Below are 20831 nucleotides of genomic sequence, written 5' to 3' on the forward strand. Positions count from 1 at the left end.
CTCTCCTTTGTTTTAAGCCACTAGGTTTTTGTTTGTTTTTGTTTTGCAAGATACTAAGAAGGGACCATGAGTCCCATGTGCTTTGAGCAACCATCTGTCCCGCTCCCACCTGAGACAAGGCTGGTTTTTAGCACTGGGTAACTGTACCTTGGCACCCTCCTGGTACAGTTGGCACCCTCCTCCACCCTGGGCAGAATGGATGGCTGTCTCATCCTGCTGCCAGGTCTTCCAGGCTGTGATGACATGTTAGCACTACCTGTCAGGTCGCCACCTGGACACAAGCTAGTTAGTGCATGCTTTCTAGTTTGTACCTATAGCACGGAGTTCTGATCCCAGGAGGAGTCAGAGAACTGGAAGTTTCCAGTCGTGACCTTTCCAATAATTCAGGGCTACCATCGAAACATGGACAGAAACCCAGGTTGACTTTCATTGGAGTCTGAAAGAACCACACGGAAAACCGGCCGGAAAACATTCATTCTTGTTAGGAACAATGCAGATTTTTTTTTCCCCTCAGATCTTTATTTCTACACATTCTTGTGACAGTTCCCTTTGTAGGGAACAGGTTAGCAAAATAAGCTTCTCAGATAATTCTAAATAAACACTTTAAACAAACTATCAAAACAACCGGTGGAAAGCCCAGAAACATTCAGCGTCTTGTAGTCTCAACAATAACAGACTGGGAGAGACTGGGTGTGTCCCCACCCTCCCTGCCCTACCACAGTGTTGATCTGACTCCAGAGTGACTGCTTTCAAAAACCTCAGGGAGCTTTGGGGTGGCGTGCTACAATGTCACAGAGAAGATCCCTGCCCTTGTGACCTAGTAAGCAATGACAGCCGAGGACCCCTCCGTTCCAGTTAACACTTCAAACAGAACACTGCCTTGCTGCGCATTCCAGCTTAGCGATGAAAATTAATATTTAATACGAAGACATCTGTTTTTTCAGAACAAGTAGAGGTGGCCATGATATTTATAACCTGTTCATACTAGTGTCCATGTGTAAGTTCATGGACTAAGACAATGGCATCCAGCTAAGCCCACTTAGTCTCATAATAAACTCCACATTGTCACTCTGTCTCCTGTCATTACACCAAGGCTATCACCTCGACCACAGTCTAATAAATCACTCAGACTTGCTGATTACAGTAAAAAAAAAAATCCATCAGCGCATCCCTGACAGTATTAGAAATGACAGGCTAAGGCAGTAACTTCTGTATCAGGCTGACACCCAGGAGTTAATCTTTACAGGTAACAAAGGCTTAAACATTCCATTCACATCTGCTTCCTTCCTGTACCCCAATGCAAGATGTTTGCAAAGCAGATCACCTTAAGCCATGCTGCATTTCTCTTCCCCTTAGTAATGAAAAAAACTCACTCTCCTTCGCCCAGCTGCTGGGACCAGAGGGGGAGATGTGCCCTGTGAGACACACAGGAAGGGAGACCCTCCTGTACCCTGGTCCTCCCCTCCCTGAAGATGGCATCACCTTGGATCCTTCTTCCTCAGTGCCCTACAGGCCATTCTGTGGCCTGCGTTCAAAAGCCCAGCTCATACATATCAGAGCTGCTATTCTGCGCTCACAGAATCCTGCACTGTAGAGGCCATTTTTATGTGATGCTGAATCTTCAGCAATGGGAGTTTTTGAAACACTATCCATGTGTAAAAGAACAATTCCAAATGAGCACACTCATCCTATTAAACCCAGTGGTGCACAGCTTCAGGTCCACGATCTGTGGTCCATGAGGGTCGGGGTTTTGTCCTCTGTCAGAACCTGTCCTGGATGCCTCAACGCTGCGCTGCATGGGAAGCACCTGGTTCCTTCTGCTAAACACTGAAATCCCCAACCCTCATGATTTCTGTTCAAAGTGCAAAAAGCTTTTCTGAGGTTTGTATATGCTGCTGCCTTTTTATCCTTCATTCTAGGAGCTCAGAAAGACCTCCAGCCCATGAGAGGTGAGTTTAGAATCACTTGTTCGGCAAGCACTAGCTACTTTGGGCTTCTACGTTCCTGCCAGGACCAATTCGCCAGTCCAGCTGCAGTCAAAACATCTGTGTTCTCTTCACTGCCAACACAGCTGCCTCTTACCAGCGAGAGTGAATGTTCTGGTCATAAGGGCTACAGCACCAAGAGGCCCAACACAGCCCCTACCAAGTGGTTCTCACCCCTCTAACACTGCGACCCTTTAATACAGTTCCTCGTGTTGTGGTGACCTCCAACCCTAGAATTACTACTGTAATTTTGCTACTGTTATGAATCATAATGTAAGTATCTGTTTTCTGATGGTCTTAGACGACCCCTGTGCAAGGGTCATCTGATCCACATGCTGAGAACCACTGCTCTAGCAGGAGGGAGCTACTCCAGAAAAGTGTTCTGCTATCTCACAGCCGAGGACTGTAAAGACCCGAAATGATGCCATGAGCAGTCCTCAGTTGGCCATGCCTGTGGCCATGCTGGCAAATCGGTACGATCAGGACAGTCACATGGATCTGAAGCATCAATAAGACCACAGCTGTGCTTTCCATAAATAACTCTAAGCCCTCTTTTCAAAAATGTTCTGTACATAAAAAGTAATTCATTCAAATTGAAAATAATTTTAAATCTCTGATAAGTAACTTTTCCTTAAATCATCTAGTAGATATTTTTTCAAACATAAAGTCTTGCTTGCTTTCTCTCTATATATATATTTGGTTTCTGAGACAGCATTTCTTTGTGTACCCCTGACTGTCCTGGAACTCCCTTTGTAGATCAGGCTGGTCTTGAACTCACAGAGATCTGCCTGCCTCTACCTCCCAAGCATGGGATTAAAGGCATGAGCCACCACTGCCCTGCCTGGCTAAGATTTATTTCTGTTTTTATTGGTGTGTGTGTGTGTGTGTGTGTGTGTGTGTGTGTGTGTGTGTGTGCGCGCACATGAGTGCAGGTGCCTACAGAGGCCAGAAAGGACATCGGATCCTCTGGAGCAGGAGTTACAGGTGGTTGGGGGCCACCTGATACGGATGCTGGCAACTGAACTCAGCTCCTCTGTAAGAGCGGCACAGGCTCCTAACCATTGAGCCATCTCTCCAGCCCTTCCATAATTTCCTTTTGAAAAGACTTCAGAAGGGGGAAAACTCTATGTATTTTCCTTCCCAGTGTCCATCTACTGTTGGATATTAGCACATGCAAATAAAACCTACCCTTAAGCATCTTATTTTAACCTGGTTAATGTTAATGTTAAAGTGTCTTGCTTATAGATAAACAGTAGAACAGCGGTAAGTCACGCCTGTGACCTGATGCAAAACTGGTACAAACTCTCTCCGTATGTGGAAAGAAAGCTTTAGAGAAAGGAGTTTCTTAAGACTAAAAAGATGGAAAGTGTCTGCAAAAGTCTCAGCTCAAATGTAAAATCTGAAAGCCTTGAAAAGGCCCGAGTAGCTCTCAAACCTTTACAGATGACTTCTAAAGCAAACTGACTCTGCCTCAGCTTCTCTAAATAAAGGTATCGATAACCAGCCTCCCCTCCCCCATACACTTAGTAAAGGCTTTGCATATTGGTATGTTAAAGGCTGTGTGTAGTGGTGTGTTTCCAAAGCGCCATTTAAGACAAGATCATTCCACTTATCAAAACCATCCATCGCCCTCTTCCTCCTCCTCGTTGTCTAGATAGACAAGGGCGACCTTCTTCTCCTCTGAGGCCACTGACCTTTGGTCTACCATTCTCTGCGGCTGCACGGTCTTGTCAACTCCAGCCTGCTCCGTGCCTTTCTCTCCGCGGGTCTGGTGTCCATCCCCAGCGGAGGCCTGAGAGCGCGTGCTGGTGACCTGCTCAGTCCTACTGTGAGCAATTCTCCAGCCACCACGGTCAGACACACTGTGAGCTTCCACTTCCGACCCTGCGTCTCGGGTCCAGCTGCGGATCGCCCCTGTGTGACTCACATCCATCTGAAAAGTAAATGAAGTTTCTTTGGGCCCTGGTGCAAGGTGGCTTAGTGTGCTGCTGTCCCCTGCTAGCCCGCCTAGCTCAGGGGACGCCACTGAACCATCGAGTACAAATGTTTTAGACATGGGTCCATGGATGACAATGGGTGCAGAGGGGCTCTTCTCTGTAGAGCCTATCTGAATGTGCCTAAAGGACCTGCTGATGCCTGCTGTCACCTCTGCTCCTGTGTCCCCCACACTGTCCGGAAGGGACTCAGAAATGACCCTCTGGAATGTGTTCTCTTTGTTCCTCAGGATTTCTCTACCTGAGGTGAAACTGTGAGTGGCCTGGGTCATCCCTGCCGAGCCCCCCACAAGGACCGTGCCTTCTGAGCCTCTAAATTCCAAGGTCTGTGGAGCTATCAGCTTGGAGGTTTGGTGCCTCTGAGGCCCAATGTCAATGTGTTGGATGGATGTGCTTCTCCCTACAGACACCCTGGTGTGCTCAGAATCCTCTTCTGCTCCCCACTCCACTTGGTCTGGGATGGGAGCTATGAACTGGATTTCCTCCCTGAACCCTTCTTTGGGGCCTAACTGGAGATGCCTAACAAAAGTCTGGGTACCCACTGACTCTTCCGTTGCAAAATTACTACCAGCCTGGGCTGCCCCAGAAAGAGGACCCAGAAAACGAATTTCCTTTTCAGCATGAAATTGCTCAGAGCCAGACATTCTGTGGTCCCCGGATATGTCTGCTTTTACAGCCAGCGCTGTTGGGTGAGGCTCCTCTGTGTCTCCTGCTCCCCGCCAGGTAGGCACAGAGCCTCGGAAGGTGACTTCTGTGGACACGTGACTTTGATGGGGACCCAGTGTAATGTGTCCCTCAGAGCTGACTGTCTCACTGAGGTCCCCACTTACCTCCGCCACCTGTGCGGTGGGTCCTCCGTAGGACACCTGCTCAGTTCTCCACATTTCAGTGGGGCCTAGTTTAACATGCCTTACAGACTGGCTTATTTCCTCCAGCGTGTGAGACTGCACAAAGCCCGTTGGGCTGGTGACTTCAACAGTGGCCGACACTGGGCCCTGGGTTACACGCTGATCTGTGCTGGAAGAGGTCCAGCCAGCATCATCCCTCTCAACAGATGGGCTATACAGTTCCCTGGTGGCCCAGCGCTTGAAGAGAATGCCCCCAGCAGGCACCTCCTCTCCATCTTCCCTGTCTGGGCTTCTAGGCATTGGGCTGGAGCGCTTGGTCAAGCTCTCTCTTACCACAGACTCCACAGCCCTCTCTATTTCTCCAGCCTCATCCCTGCTCAGCTCCTCCAGGTCTAACTGGTCAGCATCCACTGTCTGCGAGAGGTTGACTTCAGCCATCAAGGTCACAGAACCAGGAGCAGAGCTCTCGACCTTCTTTACATCCACTGAGACACTCCCCGGCTCTCCTTGATCCTGTCTGGTCAGAGCAGACAGCTCCTCCTTCATGCGCTCGGGCAAGGTTTCCTCCAGCTGCCCGATGACCTCCACCAGCTGGTGCCGGGGCTCATTGGAGAAGACCCCCTTGATGGAGGTGTGGAACTCATGCGGTATTTTGATTTCCTTCTCAATGACTGTGGGTTCCGCATGCAGTTCACCACTAGCTTCTTCCTTCAAGTGAGCAGAACCAACGGCACCCCCCAGGGAAGGTGCTGGAATCTCCAGGACCTTCACGTGCTTCTCTTCCCCCATGTCATCTCTCGTTTTCCTCCTCCAAGTGCCCTGCACAATTTCATCTTGCCATGAGTACCGGATGGTGGACTCTTCCTCTATGTGGATTTGGCCATACACTGATCCATCATCTTCTCTGTCCTGCCCCCCGGGGTACTCATCTGGGGTAGACACAAAGTAACTCTGCTCTCCCTCTGAGTCACCGCCTGCCTCCATCACTTCTTCCACGTGAGGGATGCTCCCCTGGGGCTGCTGGGTCCTTCGATGTTGATGCGTTGAGAACTGCACATGGGTCTCTCCGTCACCATCCTCTTCCTCGACAAACCCCTTGGGGCTGGGAGACACATCATCGGCTTCTTCCACTTGGAAGGGGGTAGAAGACTCTGTTTTCCCACCACCTACGTAGCTCACGGGCTCTTCCACAATCTCCACGTTTACGACTCTGGCTCTCCCCTCCCTCCCTTTCAGCCCAACGTGGATCATCTCTCCTATCATCTTCTCAGCTGACTCGCCTTTCAGCCTCACTTCCTTGACATCCTTGCTTAACAGGTACTCCAGGCCAGCTTCGTCGGACACGTCGACGTCTTCTGTCAGCTTAGACTCCACCACAATTTCCGTCTTGGTCTTCCTACTGCCGGGGAGTTCTTGCCTGTCCACGTAAGTGACCTTTGTGTCTGGGAAAGAACTGGCATTCTCTTCCGCTTCTGGAGACTGCGTGAACTGCTTGAGGATGGTGGTGACGATGTTTTCTGCTACGGTCTCTGTCATTGAATCACTTGGCGGGGAGCCGGCAGCGTCCTGGGTGCCCAACCGGAACTTGGCCTCTTTGGTTTCTGCCCCTCTTCCCTTACCGTCACCAGCGTCCTTCCGCCCGGGTGACTGCAAGCCTTTGGTGGACACTTCTGGGCTGCTGCCCCGGGATGCTTCTAGATGGATGGGTACCTCCCTTCCCTTCACACCTCCCTCCTGCAGTGATTTCTTCTCTTTGAGCTCGTCCCTCCTCTGCTGGCTTTCTCTCGTTCTTGCGTCTCTGTCTAACTTGGTCAGTTCTTCCCACCTCAGGTTTCTTTCTTCTGAACCCTTCTCTTTAGAATCAAACCTTTTCTCTTCTGGCTTTAATTTGATGACCCCTGACCTGTCCCTTTCTTGTTCCCTAGCGGCTTTCACTTCTAGTTTCTTTCCCAAAATGACAGTTCTCTCGTTTGACTGAACGCTGTTCATGGCACCTGCCGCCACATTGTCCCGGTGATCTTTGTGTGACTCTCTGGAGATAATGGACTCGGTGGCCAGCCGTTTGGGGGTGTCCCTGGTGCCTTCAACTTTGGATCGATCAGGGAATGTTTTCACTTGAGTATCAGTGTTTCTCAGATGGCCATGGGTTGGAGCACCAGGTCGGAGACTGGCTTGACTGTTGACAGTTTTCTCAAGGGATTTTTGCTGCAGGGTTGTAGCTGAGGAGGAATACCCGGAGGTCAGGAACCCCCTTCTGGTAGTGCTCCCGACAGTTGTGGTCGTCTGTGAGTCAAGGTGCCCTGGCCTGTTAGAATACAGAGCTGAGCTGTGATTTACAGCTGCCCAAGGTGTTTTTTGCCTTGGAAATAGATTTTTCTCATTTTTCCTCTGTAATACTGAGTTGGTATAGCGATAGGATGTGCTTCTGGACTCTGTGAAAATCGAACAAACAGTTCATTTAGATGACAGGCATCGTTATTTTTTTTCCACCATAAAAGCACTGCTGTAGGTCATATCCCATGTTAGTATAAAATATACTGTTATTACAGGAAGAACCTTTTCAAGACAATACTTGTATTCTCTACATTATCTTTTGGTTGTTTTAGAATTCTCGTCAGAATAAAATACGGCCCTACAAATACCTCCGCCTAATGCTCTTCTCCAGCTGCTGATCTTAGAATATTGCTCCAGCTTAAGAGAACTGTCAAAGGTCTGAATGTGAAGTGTGCTAAGTGTGCCAGAGAGGTCAGAGACATTGGGTTTTCTGGTTAAACCTTCACGATATTATGCTGTTTCAGAATCATTCATTTCTAGTCTGTTGAGGTAAGTTTACTATTTCAGCAGAGAAAAGCTCTACCACTACAAAGTGTAGATTACTGGGTACCAAACAGCATACCCTCCACCTCAGATGCTCTTGTTTTATCAGTTCCTGTGCTGAGCTGCAGGTATTGAAGACTTTAGATTTCTAAGCTGATCTGTATGTTTATACTTGTCAAGGTATAGTTTCAAAACCAATCCAGTTGTCAGAGATTCCCCCGGTCCTGATGGCATCCTCCTGGAGTTAGCCAGCCTGAGGGCTTCTTGTTTTACTCAGGCTCATCCTCAGATGGTGCGACCCTTCAGGTGCACAGACTCCACCAGGGTAACCGGCTCGCCGGAGCGGCAACTGAGTTAGAACAAGACCAAAGCACCATCCACTCCGAGAGCATCTCTTAGTGTCCACTGTACCCCAGCTGGCTGGGCACCTCCCTACCCCTCCTTCATGGCAATGGAGCCTAGAGGCCTCACTGAGTCAGGTTCCCAAGATACAGGGAAAGAGACCAGGCTGGAACATTTTTTACAAAGATTTCTTTTTCGGGTTAATATACTGATCCTAATCTAGAAACCCCAGAAGACAAACCCCCAAGGTCAATAAGAGATATGGAAGCTCACAGGCTAGTTTTAGGTCTCCTGTGTCATAGGAAGCAGGCAACATTATCTCAGGGCACAATGTAAAAGGCAACTAAGTGCACTAATAAGTATTGATCAGCTTACTAGGCAATCATCAGCAGGTTTATTCCATAAATAGTTAATGAGTAGCTGTACTCTGCAGGAGACAGAACTACTTATAAGCATAAAGGCTGGATCACAACTAGTCACCTTTATTCCACAGCACCTTTCTTTAACATAATACCTAAGCATTAGGAACATTTAGTTTATAAATGTGAAGTACGCATATTGTTCAAGAAGCTTGAAGAACAATGGATGAGTAAATCAAGTTAGCAGAGACGCCTCCCTGCCTTCCTCCAGACTCTAAAGGCATGCATGGCCAGACAAATATCAGCAAGTCCCACACTTAGAAGGCTAGTCCTCCCAAAGAGTTTGGTCCTGGGCCCTTTATTTCTCTCTTCTAACTTCAGGTTATGTGTTAGATTTTAGTAAACCTTGAAATCTGGTGGGTGAACAGCTCTTCTTTTCTAGATGTCGGGTGCTAACTGATACCAGGCAGGCCAGTCATTGGTCCCGTGCAGGGATCTCTCCATTTTTTTTTCCCCAGACTTACTCTCAAAATGAGGACACAGGCTTGCTGGCTGTTACCTGAGGACAAATTCCTTCTAGTCATAGATGATTAGAACCAAAGTTCTGAGCCCAGGGACCCGCCAAAGCTGAGTTTGGCTAACAGGAGCAAGGAAGACTTAAACCACACTGAGGAAGGTACATGGTGGGACGTGCAGGTGATGAGTTCCGAAGGTGCCCCATCTATGGGCTCTACGCCCACACATCTGATGAACTAAAGGTCAAAACTATTTCAAGGGCTGGAAAGATGGCTCAGAGGTTAAGAGGTTAAGGCTGTTCTTCCAGAAGTCCTGAGTTCAATTCCCAGCACCCACATGGTGGCTCATAACCACCATAATGAGATCTGGTGCCCTCTTCTGGCCTGCAGACAGAAGACTGTATACATAATAAATAAATAAATAAATAGATAGATAGATAGATAGATAGATAGATAGATAGATAGATAGATAAGACTGTTTGAAATAATGTATCCACACTGAACACATGTAGACTGATCTCTCCTCATTCTCCTCTAAGTAATACAATGTGCCAGCAAGTGACATGGCACACACATTGTACTACACACCGTAAGTCATCTCGAGAGGATCTGAAGTCTGTAGGAGGATGTGCAAATCCTATAACATTTTAGACAAAGAACTTGAACATCTGCGACTCACTTATGAATAGATGTCCTGGCGACAGTCTCCCCCAGACACCCAGGAAGACTTTATGCTGAGCATTCCATATGTCTTTTAACCTGCCATTGCTTAGCCAGATTCTCTTTTGATATTCAGCAGGCTTAAATATTTCACTTAAAAGTTATCTTAGAGACTTTAAAGGTCTTTCAAGCGAGCATATTGAGCTCTCTTGTGCCCGATCTACTGCTGTAGGAAAAAAAGCCCCATCTGAAGGCTTGGGCCCAAACAAGACCGGACACCTTCTGGACTTGCCATGCCAACCTAAGGGGGCAGGATAGTGTCATTGACCTGGCGGAGTTACAGTTTCCAGAGTGCTGGCTGCCTGGTGTCCAAAATAACAATTTTGTGTGTTAGCTGCAGCCATAACTGTTTGGTCTGGAAAAAGAAAATATGCCCCTTCAAAGGATATAATGAACAAGTGCACATCCTTACCACCTTTCAGAAGGCCTGGATTAGGTGCTTCTCCTCAGCTAGAAAGTACCTCAAAATACAGTCTACACAAGCAGATAAGTCCAGTGAGTACTTCCAAGGTCATTCTGATTCACATTGTAATTTAAATTACGTCCCTTTCAACTAAAATCTACTTGGTACTTAAAAGTATGATGAACTATTTGTTATCTGTGAAGCAAATAGTTTGTTTTCCTAAACCCTCTTCTAAATAAGTTGAACCCTCCTCCCTCTGTGGAGTGGGCCGCTCAAATAGGAAGCATTTTAACATCACAAATACAGTCCCTAATATTTACCTTGTGGCATGTTTTCAATGTTCTTCACCCAGATCAGTATCTCCGGATTGCTTTCTCCTTCCAACAAGGCCCTGTGAAAGTTATTTTTAAAAATAGTTTATTATAGAATGAAAGAGAGGGGAAAAAAAAAAAAACGGTTTTCATCAAATACGTTGGGTAACGTCACAGGACCTTGCATTTTAAGACCTGTGCCTGGAGGTGTAGCTTGGGTAGGGGCTGCGCCAGGATGGGACCCTGCTCTGCTATCGTCCCCCTGACACCCAGCATAGCATCTGCTACATGACATGCTCGGGTGATACTGGCTGGAAGAAGAAGGTGCATGGGCTGAACTCTAAAACTACCAGAGAGTTACGTCCTTGTAGGAAGCCTCCCCCCTCCACTACCACCCCCACCGCGCCAAAAAAAAAATAAAAGAAAGAAAGAAAGAAGAAAGAAAACCTTTCCTGTCCTAGGCAAAGTGAGGCACACACCAAGTAGTGTCGGGGAGACTGATGAAGAAGGGCAGGCTAGGGCCTAGCTTCTTTGGCCAGCAGAGAGGCCCAGGCCAGTACTTCACCCAAGTCACAGTGCCCCAGAACAACATACACATACAGGAGTCACGGAAGTGGGAGACAGTTGGAGAGAGAACTAGGAACAGAGCAGGGAGCAGGAACAGACACTTTGCTGTGGGAATATGTGTGGCTCTCATTGGATAATAGATAAAGCTGGCTATTATCTATTGATAACAGATAAAGCCTATGGCAAGAAAGCTTACAGCCAGGCAGGAAATCCAAGCAGAGGTACAGAGAGAAGACGGGCAGAGTCGGGAGAGACTCCATCCAGCCGCCACCAAAGGAGCAACAAGATGCCCGCAGACCAGTAACGCCACAGCTACGCGGCAGCATACAGATTTATAGGAATGGGTTAATTTAAGATGAAAGAGCTTGCTAGCAAGAAGCTGAAGTCATCGACCATACAGTTTGTAATTAATATAAGGCTCTGAGTGATTATTTTATAAGCGGCTGTGGGACCTCGGATGGGAGAGATTCATCCAGACTGCTGGAAAGGAAGGACTGGAGACATTTCCATCTATAGACACCATCTGTAAATAGGAAGCTGGATGGAAGTTGGTGTTTCTTTCTTTCTCTTTTATAATGCTGAGGATCAAACCTCGGGTCACACATATACTAGGCTAGTACTTTGCCACAGAGCTGCAACTGCAGAACTAAGTGGACATCTCAGAGATGAAGGCGAGCGTGTAGAAAAGCAGCCCCACGGGCATCCCATTTCACCCAGAGTGCCATCCTCCGCCTCCTTTAACAGGACACAGTGGAAAACACCCGGCTAGGTTTAGCTCCAAATTTCTAAGACCACAGTCTTCATTAAGTTGTCATTGGCACCTGCCACCTCAGAGAGGCACTGAGGGTTATCATCTGTGGAGTGCCAATCAGCTGGTCACTTTCAGAGACCCACAGGACTGCTAGAAGCTGCAGATGCAACAGTTGTGTGGTTGCTAGAGCAACGTGCGACATCAGCAACCCCAGCTCCCAGAGATACAGCGCACATGGCAAAGGCTGATGAGAACCACGGCCACATGGAAACACTGATGATAGAACCCAGGGCCAGCAGGGAAACAGAGCAGGGAGCCGGGATCCCAGCTGGGCGTGGCATTTGAGGGAACTACACCAAGGTTCGCGGCTACTGAGTTAAACGTGGCGATCCCCACAGTGGCAATGAGAACCCTCTGGCAGCTAGGAGAAAAGAAGCACGGGATCTGCCTGAGGTCCACACTGGTGGGCTGACCACAGAAGCTGCCACTGAAGTACACATGCCAAGAACACCAAGGCCAGGGCTGAAGCACTTCCACTCAGGATGAAGGCCAGGAAACAGGACACCAATCCGTTAATCCCCCGCCCTCATGACCAAGCAGTTTAGCTTCCAGGAACACAAACAGCTTCCATCATCAAAAAAACAAAACAAAAAAAAACCTCTGAGGTCTGTATAACAAGAGGAATGTTTAGGGGCCAAGTCAGATTTCATGGGTCTACATCCTGGGGTTATCGCAGCAGAGAGGCGTTCCACAGTTGAGGACCACAGCAGGGTCTAGAGACAAGGCCAAGTTTAGACTGAACAAGCTTCACAGGCCACAGGGCCAGACGTAGACCCAGGCTGCCAGACTCAGGCCAGAAGGAGCCTTTGGGAGTTCAGGTCAGGAGAAAATATTGCTGAGGGGCCCAGGGGACCAATGACCGGGAAAAACTATGCCTTCCTCCACCCCTCAAAGGATAATGGTTCTGTCTCTCCTCCAGGGGAAAACCGAAGCTTTATCCAGCTTTACTGAAGACGGGGCCAGCACAGAATATAACACTTTCAACTCCCATATCCACTTACTCTGGTGCCCTGAGCGCTGGGCCTTGCCCAGCTACCTCTCAGAGGAAAACAGGCCAGAGTGAAGACAGCGTCTTCAAGGGCCCACAGAACACCCAAAGACAGAACTCGAACCCAGACCCTCACCTTCCAGTTGCTAGGCTTCCCTATGCCAGAACACACAAATTATGCCCTCTGTCTATATAGACCCTCTGTACCACATTGATAACAGCAAATTCAACCTCTCGGTAATTCCGTCCCAATTATGAATCCCTCATCTGTGCCCTAGTGGCTGACGGAATCCTAGAAGGCAGGGGCACCTATCACCTTGTAAGCACCCAGTGCAGAGCTTGAGATGGACAGTTGGCCCCTGGGTTCTCAATTCTTCCCACTTGAACCTCAGTGGCTGCACTGGACCCTAACCTGTCCACACAGCTCCCGGGACTAATGTGGCAGAGTCAGAGACTACACTAGTAGGGAGATTTCCTGTGACCCCTTCAAAGAGCCGCTGGAGAGACAGGCTTGTAGAACTTGAAGAAACATGGAGAGTGCTCTCTGAGGCTCCCACCAAACCTGGCTATTTTAAGAGCAGGGCAGGAAAGCTGCCTCCAGGCCACTGAGACTGCAAGAATGCCAACCCCCTGAGTCACTGGCTATTAGAGAGCACTTCATAGAGCTCCACAGGCTGGTTGCCTCTCCAGTAGGAAAATAGGCAAATAAGCAGGAGACCAGTCCCTGGCCTCGTTAGGAGCCCTGCACAACTCCATGATGTGAAAGTGAACTGTAATGTGGCCTCTGGCCCCGCTCCAGGCCCTAATGGGCCACCCAGCATCCCAACCAGCCCGTTACAGGGCTGCTTGCCTGGGATGGATGATCTGAATGGAATCTCAGGGCGTAGCTGCTAGTGCTCGGCATTGTGGGCACAAGGCTGGTGAGCAGTACATCTCCCATAACTGAGGATAAGATAAGAGAGAAGGACTCACGGGGACACTTCCAGGAGTGACACCCATGAGGAGCCCGCTGTGGTCCTGTGGATCCGTGCCTGGTTCACATGGTGCTTCCAGGCAGGTGTGGAAGGGGGGGGGGGGTGGAGAAAGCAGAGTCACAGAGCCTCAGAGCTGCCCCCTCCAGCCTGCTCACTGTGCAAAGCTGAGCTCCACGAGCGCAGGAGGGATGACAATATGGGCCGCCCTAGACACTGACCAGAGCCGGTCAGTCACTGGCGGATGGAGGAGAAAGAGAGAGGAGAGAAAGGGGGGACAAGCCGAATTCCATTCACAGGAGGAACAAACACTGTTACACAGATACATGAGTCTGGGGATGCAGGAAGGGGGTGAAGGTAACAAGGAAGGGCCATTGCTAGGCATCTGTGGTCATTTTTTCCATGATCAGTACTAAATTGTATTCCAAAAGCCAGCTTCAGATCCATACCAGAGACTGGGAAAAACAAAAAAAAAACATTAATTAGCAGACAAGCAAAGGATGCTGATAAAACAGAACAGAACCACTGGCAACAGGCAATGGAGCACACGCTAGATAGCCTGACTCAAACCCCGGATGAGACTTCTGAGTTCCCTAAGACTCAGCAGGCAATGGAGCACACGATAGAGGCAGGTAGCCTTGACTCAAATCCCGGGTGGGGCTTCTGAGTTCCCTAAGCCTCAGCAGGCCACTCTTGCCAGTTGTGACATCCTTTCCCTGTTTCTGAAATGGGACTCTCTCTCTCTTTTTTTTTTTTTTTTTTTTTTGAGGCGGGGTTTCTCTGTGTAGCTTTGTGCCTTTCCTGGATCTCGCTCTGTAGACCAGGCTGGCCTCGAACTCGCAAAGATTCACCAGGCTCTGCCTCCCAAGTGCTGGGATTAAAGGTGTGCACCACCACCGCCCGGCGGGACGGCGGGATGCACTCTTTCGTTTGTGATGACAAGTAAGCAGGTGGCAGAGAGTTCACAGGACAATGGCTGTCACCGAATCAGTGCTTGGTAAATGTCATTGGCACCATCACCTCCTGCTTCCACGGCCCCGGGGGAAAAGTGATTTTCAGTGGCTGAGGTCAGCCAAGGGGAAAGGAGTGCTCTTTTCTTTATCTGGCTAGGCCCTCATGTGTCGGTCCATCCTCTCACCTACTGTTGTTGGACATTCAGATAGTCTCACCAGGTCGCTGAGGGTGGCTTTGAACTTGAGATCCTCCTGCTTCGGTCTCTCAAGTACTGGGATACAGGCGTGCACTACCCCACCCAGCTCCTCTCAATTACTTATCCTTTATTTCATTTTATTTTGGTTTTTCGAGACCACGTTTCTCTGTGTAGACTCACAGAGAGCTATGCCTGCCTCTGCCTCCCTAGCACTGGGATGAAAGGCCTGTCCCACCATCACCCAGCTCAATTATTAATTCTTAAACTACAAAATTTTGTTCATTCCAAATATTTTACCTAGTAGCCAAGTCTCAGCGTGAAACACAGATTTCTAAATCTTCCCCCCAAAACTAGGATATAACTTTAAAAATAAATAAAATCTACATCATAGAAACCTTGTGAAAGCTCTAAGAAATATAGTCTTTAAAGACATGTGAGAAGATACAGGTGGCCTGAAAAATAATGGACCAACCAGAAATGCCATTACCATGAGGCTATAAACACTAGGAGTAATCTGCATTGCTCCATTAGCAGGCTGGAGACCACACCCTACCGTCTTCCGTTAGAATACAGTTATCTCATCCGCGGTGATCAGAAAGTGGAAGCAGGGGACTCTGTGCCCATTATTCACCTGCCTGGGGTTTTGTTCGTTCAGTGTGGGGCCCGGGGAGGCAGTACACACTTGTGTACAGGTCTGTGTCTGCACCAAAGCCAGACTCTGCACAATTCCTTTGAGTCAGGGTCTCTCACTGAGCCTCTAAGCCGGTAGCCAGCAAGTTCCAATCACCTGTCTCTGCCCACCCCACAGCAATGGGGTTACAGCTCAGCTTCTGGGGATAAGAACTCATGTCCTGGGGGCTGGAGAGATGGCTTAGTGGTTAAGAGCACTGACCGCTCTTCTAGAGGCCTGGGGTTCAATTCCCAGAACCCGCACGGTGGCTCACAACTGTCTGTAACTTCAGTTCTAGGGGACACAACACCCTCACACAGACATATATGCAGGCCAAACACCAATGCACATAAAATAAAAATAAATAAACTACTTAAAGGTGGAGGGAAAAAAGGACTCACATCCTCAAGTTTGCACAGCGAGTGGTCTTACCCACTGAGCCACCCAGACATGACTGTGTCTAACTTAACCTCCTCCAAACGGTTTATTATACTTATTTACTGGACGTGGACACGCTCACACATGTGCCACATCATGTGTGTGATCACACAACCGGTGGGAGTCGATTCTCTCCTTTTACCACGTGGGTTCCAGGGAATCAAACGCAGATGTGGCGGCAACCCACCGAGACACCCTCACCAGCCCTCACTGTAAGACCTGGGCAGTCCATCTCCATAGTCTATAACCATGTCCCGGGAGGAGGGACCTCGGGACTTCCTGTGTTGCTTTCCTGTTTCCTTGGATTGTGTTCGCTGTGAGAGAAAGTTTGCCGTCGGAAAGGTTTCTCTGGGGCTCAGTTTCCTACATTTCTGTTTGCCCTGTTTCTGTGCAGCTGCCGTGAGGCTGAAATGACACAGTGAGGCGAAGCAAGAGGAAGAGTGGAGAGGTGACCAGGGACAGCAGCAGCCTCTTTCCAGGTTCCACCTCCTGGTATGTATAACTTCTCGATCCTGCCGTCCACGGTGAGCCCAGTGATTAATCCACCGGTGGAGTCAGAGCCCTCAGGATCCAATCACTTCCAAAAGCCCGTCCGCTGGCAGGCAACCAAGCCTTCATTCAACACATGAGCCTTCTGGGGCATGCTTCATTTCTGCACCACCACCCAGGTAAGCTAGAGAGCCTCCACAAGTCTCTCACTCCATGTGTGCCTTGGTTTCTTTTCTGCTGTGCAGACACCATGGCCAAGGCAACTCATAGAAGAAAGAGTTATTGCGGGCTTGCTTACAGTTTTCAGAGGGTGAGCTCGTGACCATCATGGTGGGGAGCATGATGGCAGTCAGGCAGGCCTGGTGCAAGGTAACTGTGAGCCACATTTGGAGACAACTACCACCAGGCAGAGAGAGAACTAACTGGGAATGGTGTGGGGCTTTTGAAACCTCAAAGCCCACCCCCAGTCACACACCTCCTCCAACAAGTCCACGCCTACTAATCCTTCCCAAACAGTTCCACCAAATGGGGACCAAGTGTTCAAACATATGAGACGCTGGAGGCTGTTTTCGTTCAAACCATCACATGTCCAGAACTTAGAAAGCAAAGTCTCATTTGACTCCTGACCAAGGCTACATGGACTGTCTTTCAGACCAGAAATCCAGGCTGAGCCTCCTCCCCATGACAGACTTCAAGCTTCTTTTCCCCCACTGTCCTTTTTAGCAGCTCATGGATGGTGACAGGTATGCTACTGTTTTGTGAAGAAGCTACTTACTTTACAATTGCCCTTTCCACTCATCCTCCATCCATATCAGCTGGACCAGACCCTGATGTGTGTAGAATGCTGTTCTCCAAGCAAAACAGTGGTCATCTTCATCAGATCAGCTGCATCCACTTGCAAGAGTCCATCAGGTTCAGGCTAGTCAACTGTTGACATTCCCTCACAGGAGTGGGGCTGGGAAGTCACTGGACCCTCCCCCGCCTGAGATTCCAGCAGCTCATCCCAAGCATTTGGATGTAGTTCTGTCTGCCATATCTGCATGTGGTCCTGGGGGAGTTCAGGGAGGGTCTAAGGTACAGAGGCTGAGGGATGTCAACTGGAGAAGGGCTCTATCTGCCCCTATGGGGCTGCCATGAGTCTGGGGTGAAGACTTTGTAGGGTAGATGCTCTGAGGTCACCCGTGCTCTCCATGTGAGACCACTGGATCCTAGAGTGGAACCGTACGTTGAGTTGTCATTGGGACCTAAGGAGGGGACAGACATTGTTTATGTCTCGTCCGTGGAATGAGCTCTTGAAACACTGTGGCATCAGTGAGATGGGTTAGGATGCTGCAGGTTTTGTCCATTGCCATCCTCAGATTGTAAGCCAGTCCTCCATAAACATCCGCTCCTGATGAGGGCTCTGTGCTGGCTGCTCCAGCCTGTGACCCTGGGGGCTGAACAGCACGCTGCTCTCGGTGTTTGCCCAGGAGCACCGGCCAGCTCCCACGGGCTCACTCTCCACACTGCCACTTGTGTCAGGACTTTATCACGGACACTCGGTGACCAGAAGAAATCCCCCATTCCACCCACAGACATCCAGAACCTCTGTGCCCAGACTGCCTATAGCCTATCTGCCCAAAGCTGCCTGTCCTGCTCACGGTTCCAGACTGGGATGGTCCCTGGCCTGCTCCAGAAAGCCCTACATCAGGCTCCAGACATCTGAGGTCCGGCATGCAGCTTCCTTTCCAGAGCTCTGCTGACTCACCTCCACTTTTCCTTCCTCCACACATTTTGGAAAGCATGCTTGCCCAGTTGGAGTGCCTTCCCGGTCCCTTTCTGCCGGTCTGCTTCTTAGCCCCACAGACACACCTGAAGGACTCAGCTCAATGCCCACACCCTTTGAAAGCCTCTCCCTCCTTAATCTAAACCACAAACCACTGCTAGCATTTCCTCCAAATATTGCATTTTATCATTTGACTCACCTCTGACTTCTACGTCCCATGCCCCAAAATGTCTGTTCAAGTGTCCCTACACTTCCAGACCCTGACCAGTTTCATTTCCCTCTAAATCCTTCACACACACACACACACACACACACACACACACACACACACCCCACAACCATGAGCTCCATAAACCTTGCACTTGAGTGTCCTCTAGGACATCTTCTTTCTTACCATGAAAAAGGTCACCTGGGTTCATGCCAACTTAACTACAGTTTATATTCCTTAACACGGAGGCTACTCTAAGCACGGCACCCTGCATGCCCAGTGTTTTGGGGCAGCCTGAGGGCACAGGCCCTCCCTCATATGACACAGTCCCACAGGTGAGGAGGCTCTGGCTCACACATGACCTGCACGCAGCTCTCCAGACCCCATCTCCTCATGCCAGGCATTCATTCTGTCTAGAACACCCTTCCCATCCCATAGAGTGGTTTTCTGACTTCCCTTCCCTAGAACCAAGGATTTCTGCACCTCCAGAAATCCCTCCCCACAGGCCCTAGGTTCCTTCTGCTGGAACCTTTGCAACCACATACTGCCCGCAGCATCCCGGTACCCAGCTCCAGGGAGGGAAAGTCCTGAAGGTAACTCTCAGGCTCTGAATCTATCAACAGTTCGAGCTGGGGTGTTCATAGCTTCACAGCTCATTCAAACTGGGTCTCCACCAGGTGGGTCCACGGGACTCTGTGACCTCACACAGATCCACTCTGGCCCCACGGAGATGGCCACATTTGCTGAAAACCATCCCACTTTGCCTCCAGCATACAATAGTCTACCCTTAGTGTCTCCTCCAGGCTGCTGCTGAGACAGGCTTAAGTCTGACAGTAATAGTCGGCTGCTTACACACACACACACACACACACACACACACACACACACACACACACACACACGCCAGCACGAGATTGTCTTGGATCTTGTTAGAAGGCCACTTGGATCTAGCAGCTTGGAGTTGGGCTTGAGATTCCACATTTCCAATGTTCCACGCTGCAGCAGCTGCTGGGTGCATACCCCAAAGGGTCCTGGGCCAGAGGCTCTCCATGCTGGTGGCACCTGACAATCACCCAGAGGGAGGCTAACCTCTACAACTGGTCCCACCCTGCACCAATCCAACTGGAATTGTAAGGGCAAAAGTTAACCTGTCAGCCCCACTTGCCCAAGGCCAGGTAATTCCCTGGAATGCAGGGCGCTGTTGTTCATGTACGATAACCAGTCACGTGTCTTCACTTCAGGAAACAAGGTTGGTTGGTTGCCCTAGCGGCACATGATGTGCTTGGTCAGACTAAGACAGGAGGTACGGAGGCAGGGAGTATGTCAGGATGTATGCTTGCCTCTCCCCCCCCCCCCATTGGATGACAGCAGGAATTACTATAGGTTTGTGGGTTCTGCCTTTATGAGCGCCTGGCTAACCTAATTCGGCACCATTTTCTGGGAATCCTGGGTATGGACTTGGCCAGTGTCCATCTTCCTGGCCAGTATTTAATAAAGCTCGCTGCAGTCGGATGATCCTAGATTTGGTTTGTCTCCTTGCCATTTTCAGGTTCAACAGAATCTCTGGGGTTAGGGCCCAGGGGGCAACGCCTTTCCAGGAGCTCTGGAGGGTTTTCTGTTCTGCATCTCAGCATCCTTCCTCTCGTAACTCTCGGCTGCTGGGAAAAATCTGGTGATGACGGAGCAGGGTGATGAGCACTCCAGGCCGCACACTGCTGTGGTCAGCCCTGGAGGCAGAGGGGAGCACCTCCGCTGTCTGCCTGCCTGCGAGCCTTGTCCTTGCTCTGCTGTCCACAGCCCAAGCACTGGTTTACAGCCCCTGCCAACAGCCACCTGCACGGCCCGAAGCCAAGGCCAGGCTGGCTGGCTTCTAGGGCCTGGGGTCCCATTCTCACACAAAGCTGCCATGCAGGCCTGGCTACTGATAGGCCAAGGAGATTTGATAAAAATGTCCAGCCTTGGACTCTTCTAAGTTTGCCTGGTTTCCCATCCTAGCTTACGTTTACTTTAAAAAGAAAGAAAAAAAAAGATATATCGTCATCATTTATTAATGAGCCAGCATTGGGGAGCTGTAAACATGCAGTTCTATTTTATAATTACTTACATTTCTCCTTCACTGTGAAGGTTCCAGGAAGGGCAGAACATCTGGGTGAGAAAACAATCAAGGCCCTGGAGAGCTAACCTTGGTCAGCAGATAAAACTGCAGCAAAATGTGCCCACAGCTTTAGAGAGGCTCAGCCTCTCCCCTTTCCTGTGACCTGCTCAGTCAGAGGAAGCACAGGACTCTGACAATCACGGAGCACTTGGGGGCGATGACCATCACAGGGAAAAGCCTGGGGCAAATCACACCAGGCCCAGAGGGGGGCAATTCTTGCCTCAGCTGCTGTCACCCTCTGCCCCGTGGGGCCGAATGTTCCACACCATGGCTTTCAGAAAACACAGGAGTCCACGTTCAAAATTGGCAGGTCAGTTTGTAAAGC

The 20831-nt window shown here is 49.5% G+C and overlaps 1 protein-coding gene across 2 annotated transcripts in view; it reads right to left on the minus strand.

Annotated features, from left to right (window-relative positions):
• Window positions 1–497: 497 nt before the first annotated feature.
• Window positions 498–20831, minus strand: part of Synm (synemin) — a 30132-nt gene continuing 9798 nt past the window's right edge. Inside the window, exons 3-5 of one of the 2 annotated variants that reach the window (XM_042277832.2) lie at window positions 10304–10374; window positions 4810–7259; window positions 498–3918 (exon numbers count right to left, since the gene is read on the minus strand). In XM_042277832.2, coding sequence (XP_042133766.2) covers window positions 3598–3918; window positions 4810–7259; window positions 10304–10374 — 2842 coding nt within the window. In that variant the 3' untranslated portion in view covers window positions 498–3597. Of the gene's footprint in view, window positions 7260–10303; window positions 10375–20831 lie in introns of both variants that reach the window. The other variant, XM_042277827.2, reaches the window with a different exon arrangement.

The sequence above is a fragment of the Peromyscus maniculatus genome, chromosome 1, assembly GCF_049852395.1.
Source record: "Peromyscus maniculatus bairdii isolate BWxNUB_F1_BW_parent chromosome 1, HU_Pman_BW_mat_3.1, whole genome shotgun sequence".
Taxonomy (NCBI): Eukaryota; Metazoa; Chordata; class Mammalia; order Rodentia; family Cricetidae; genus Peromyscus; species Peromyscus maniculatus.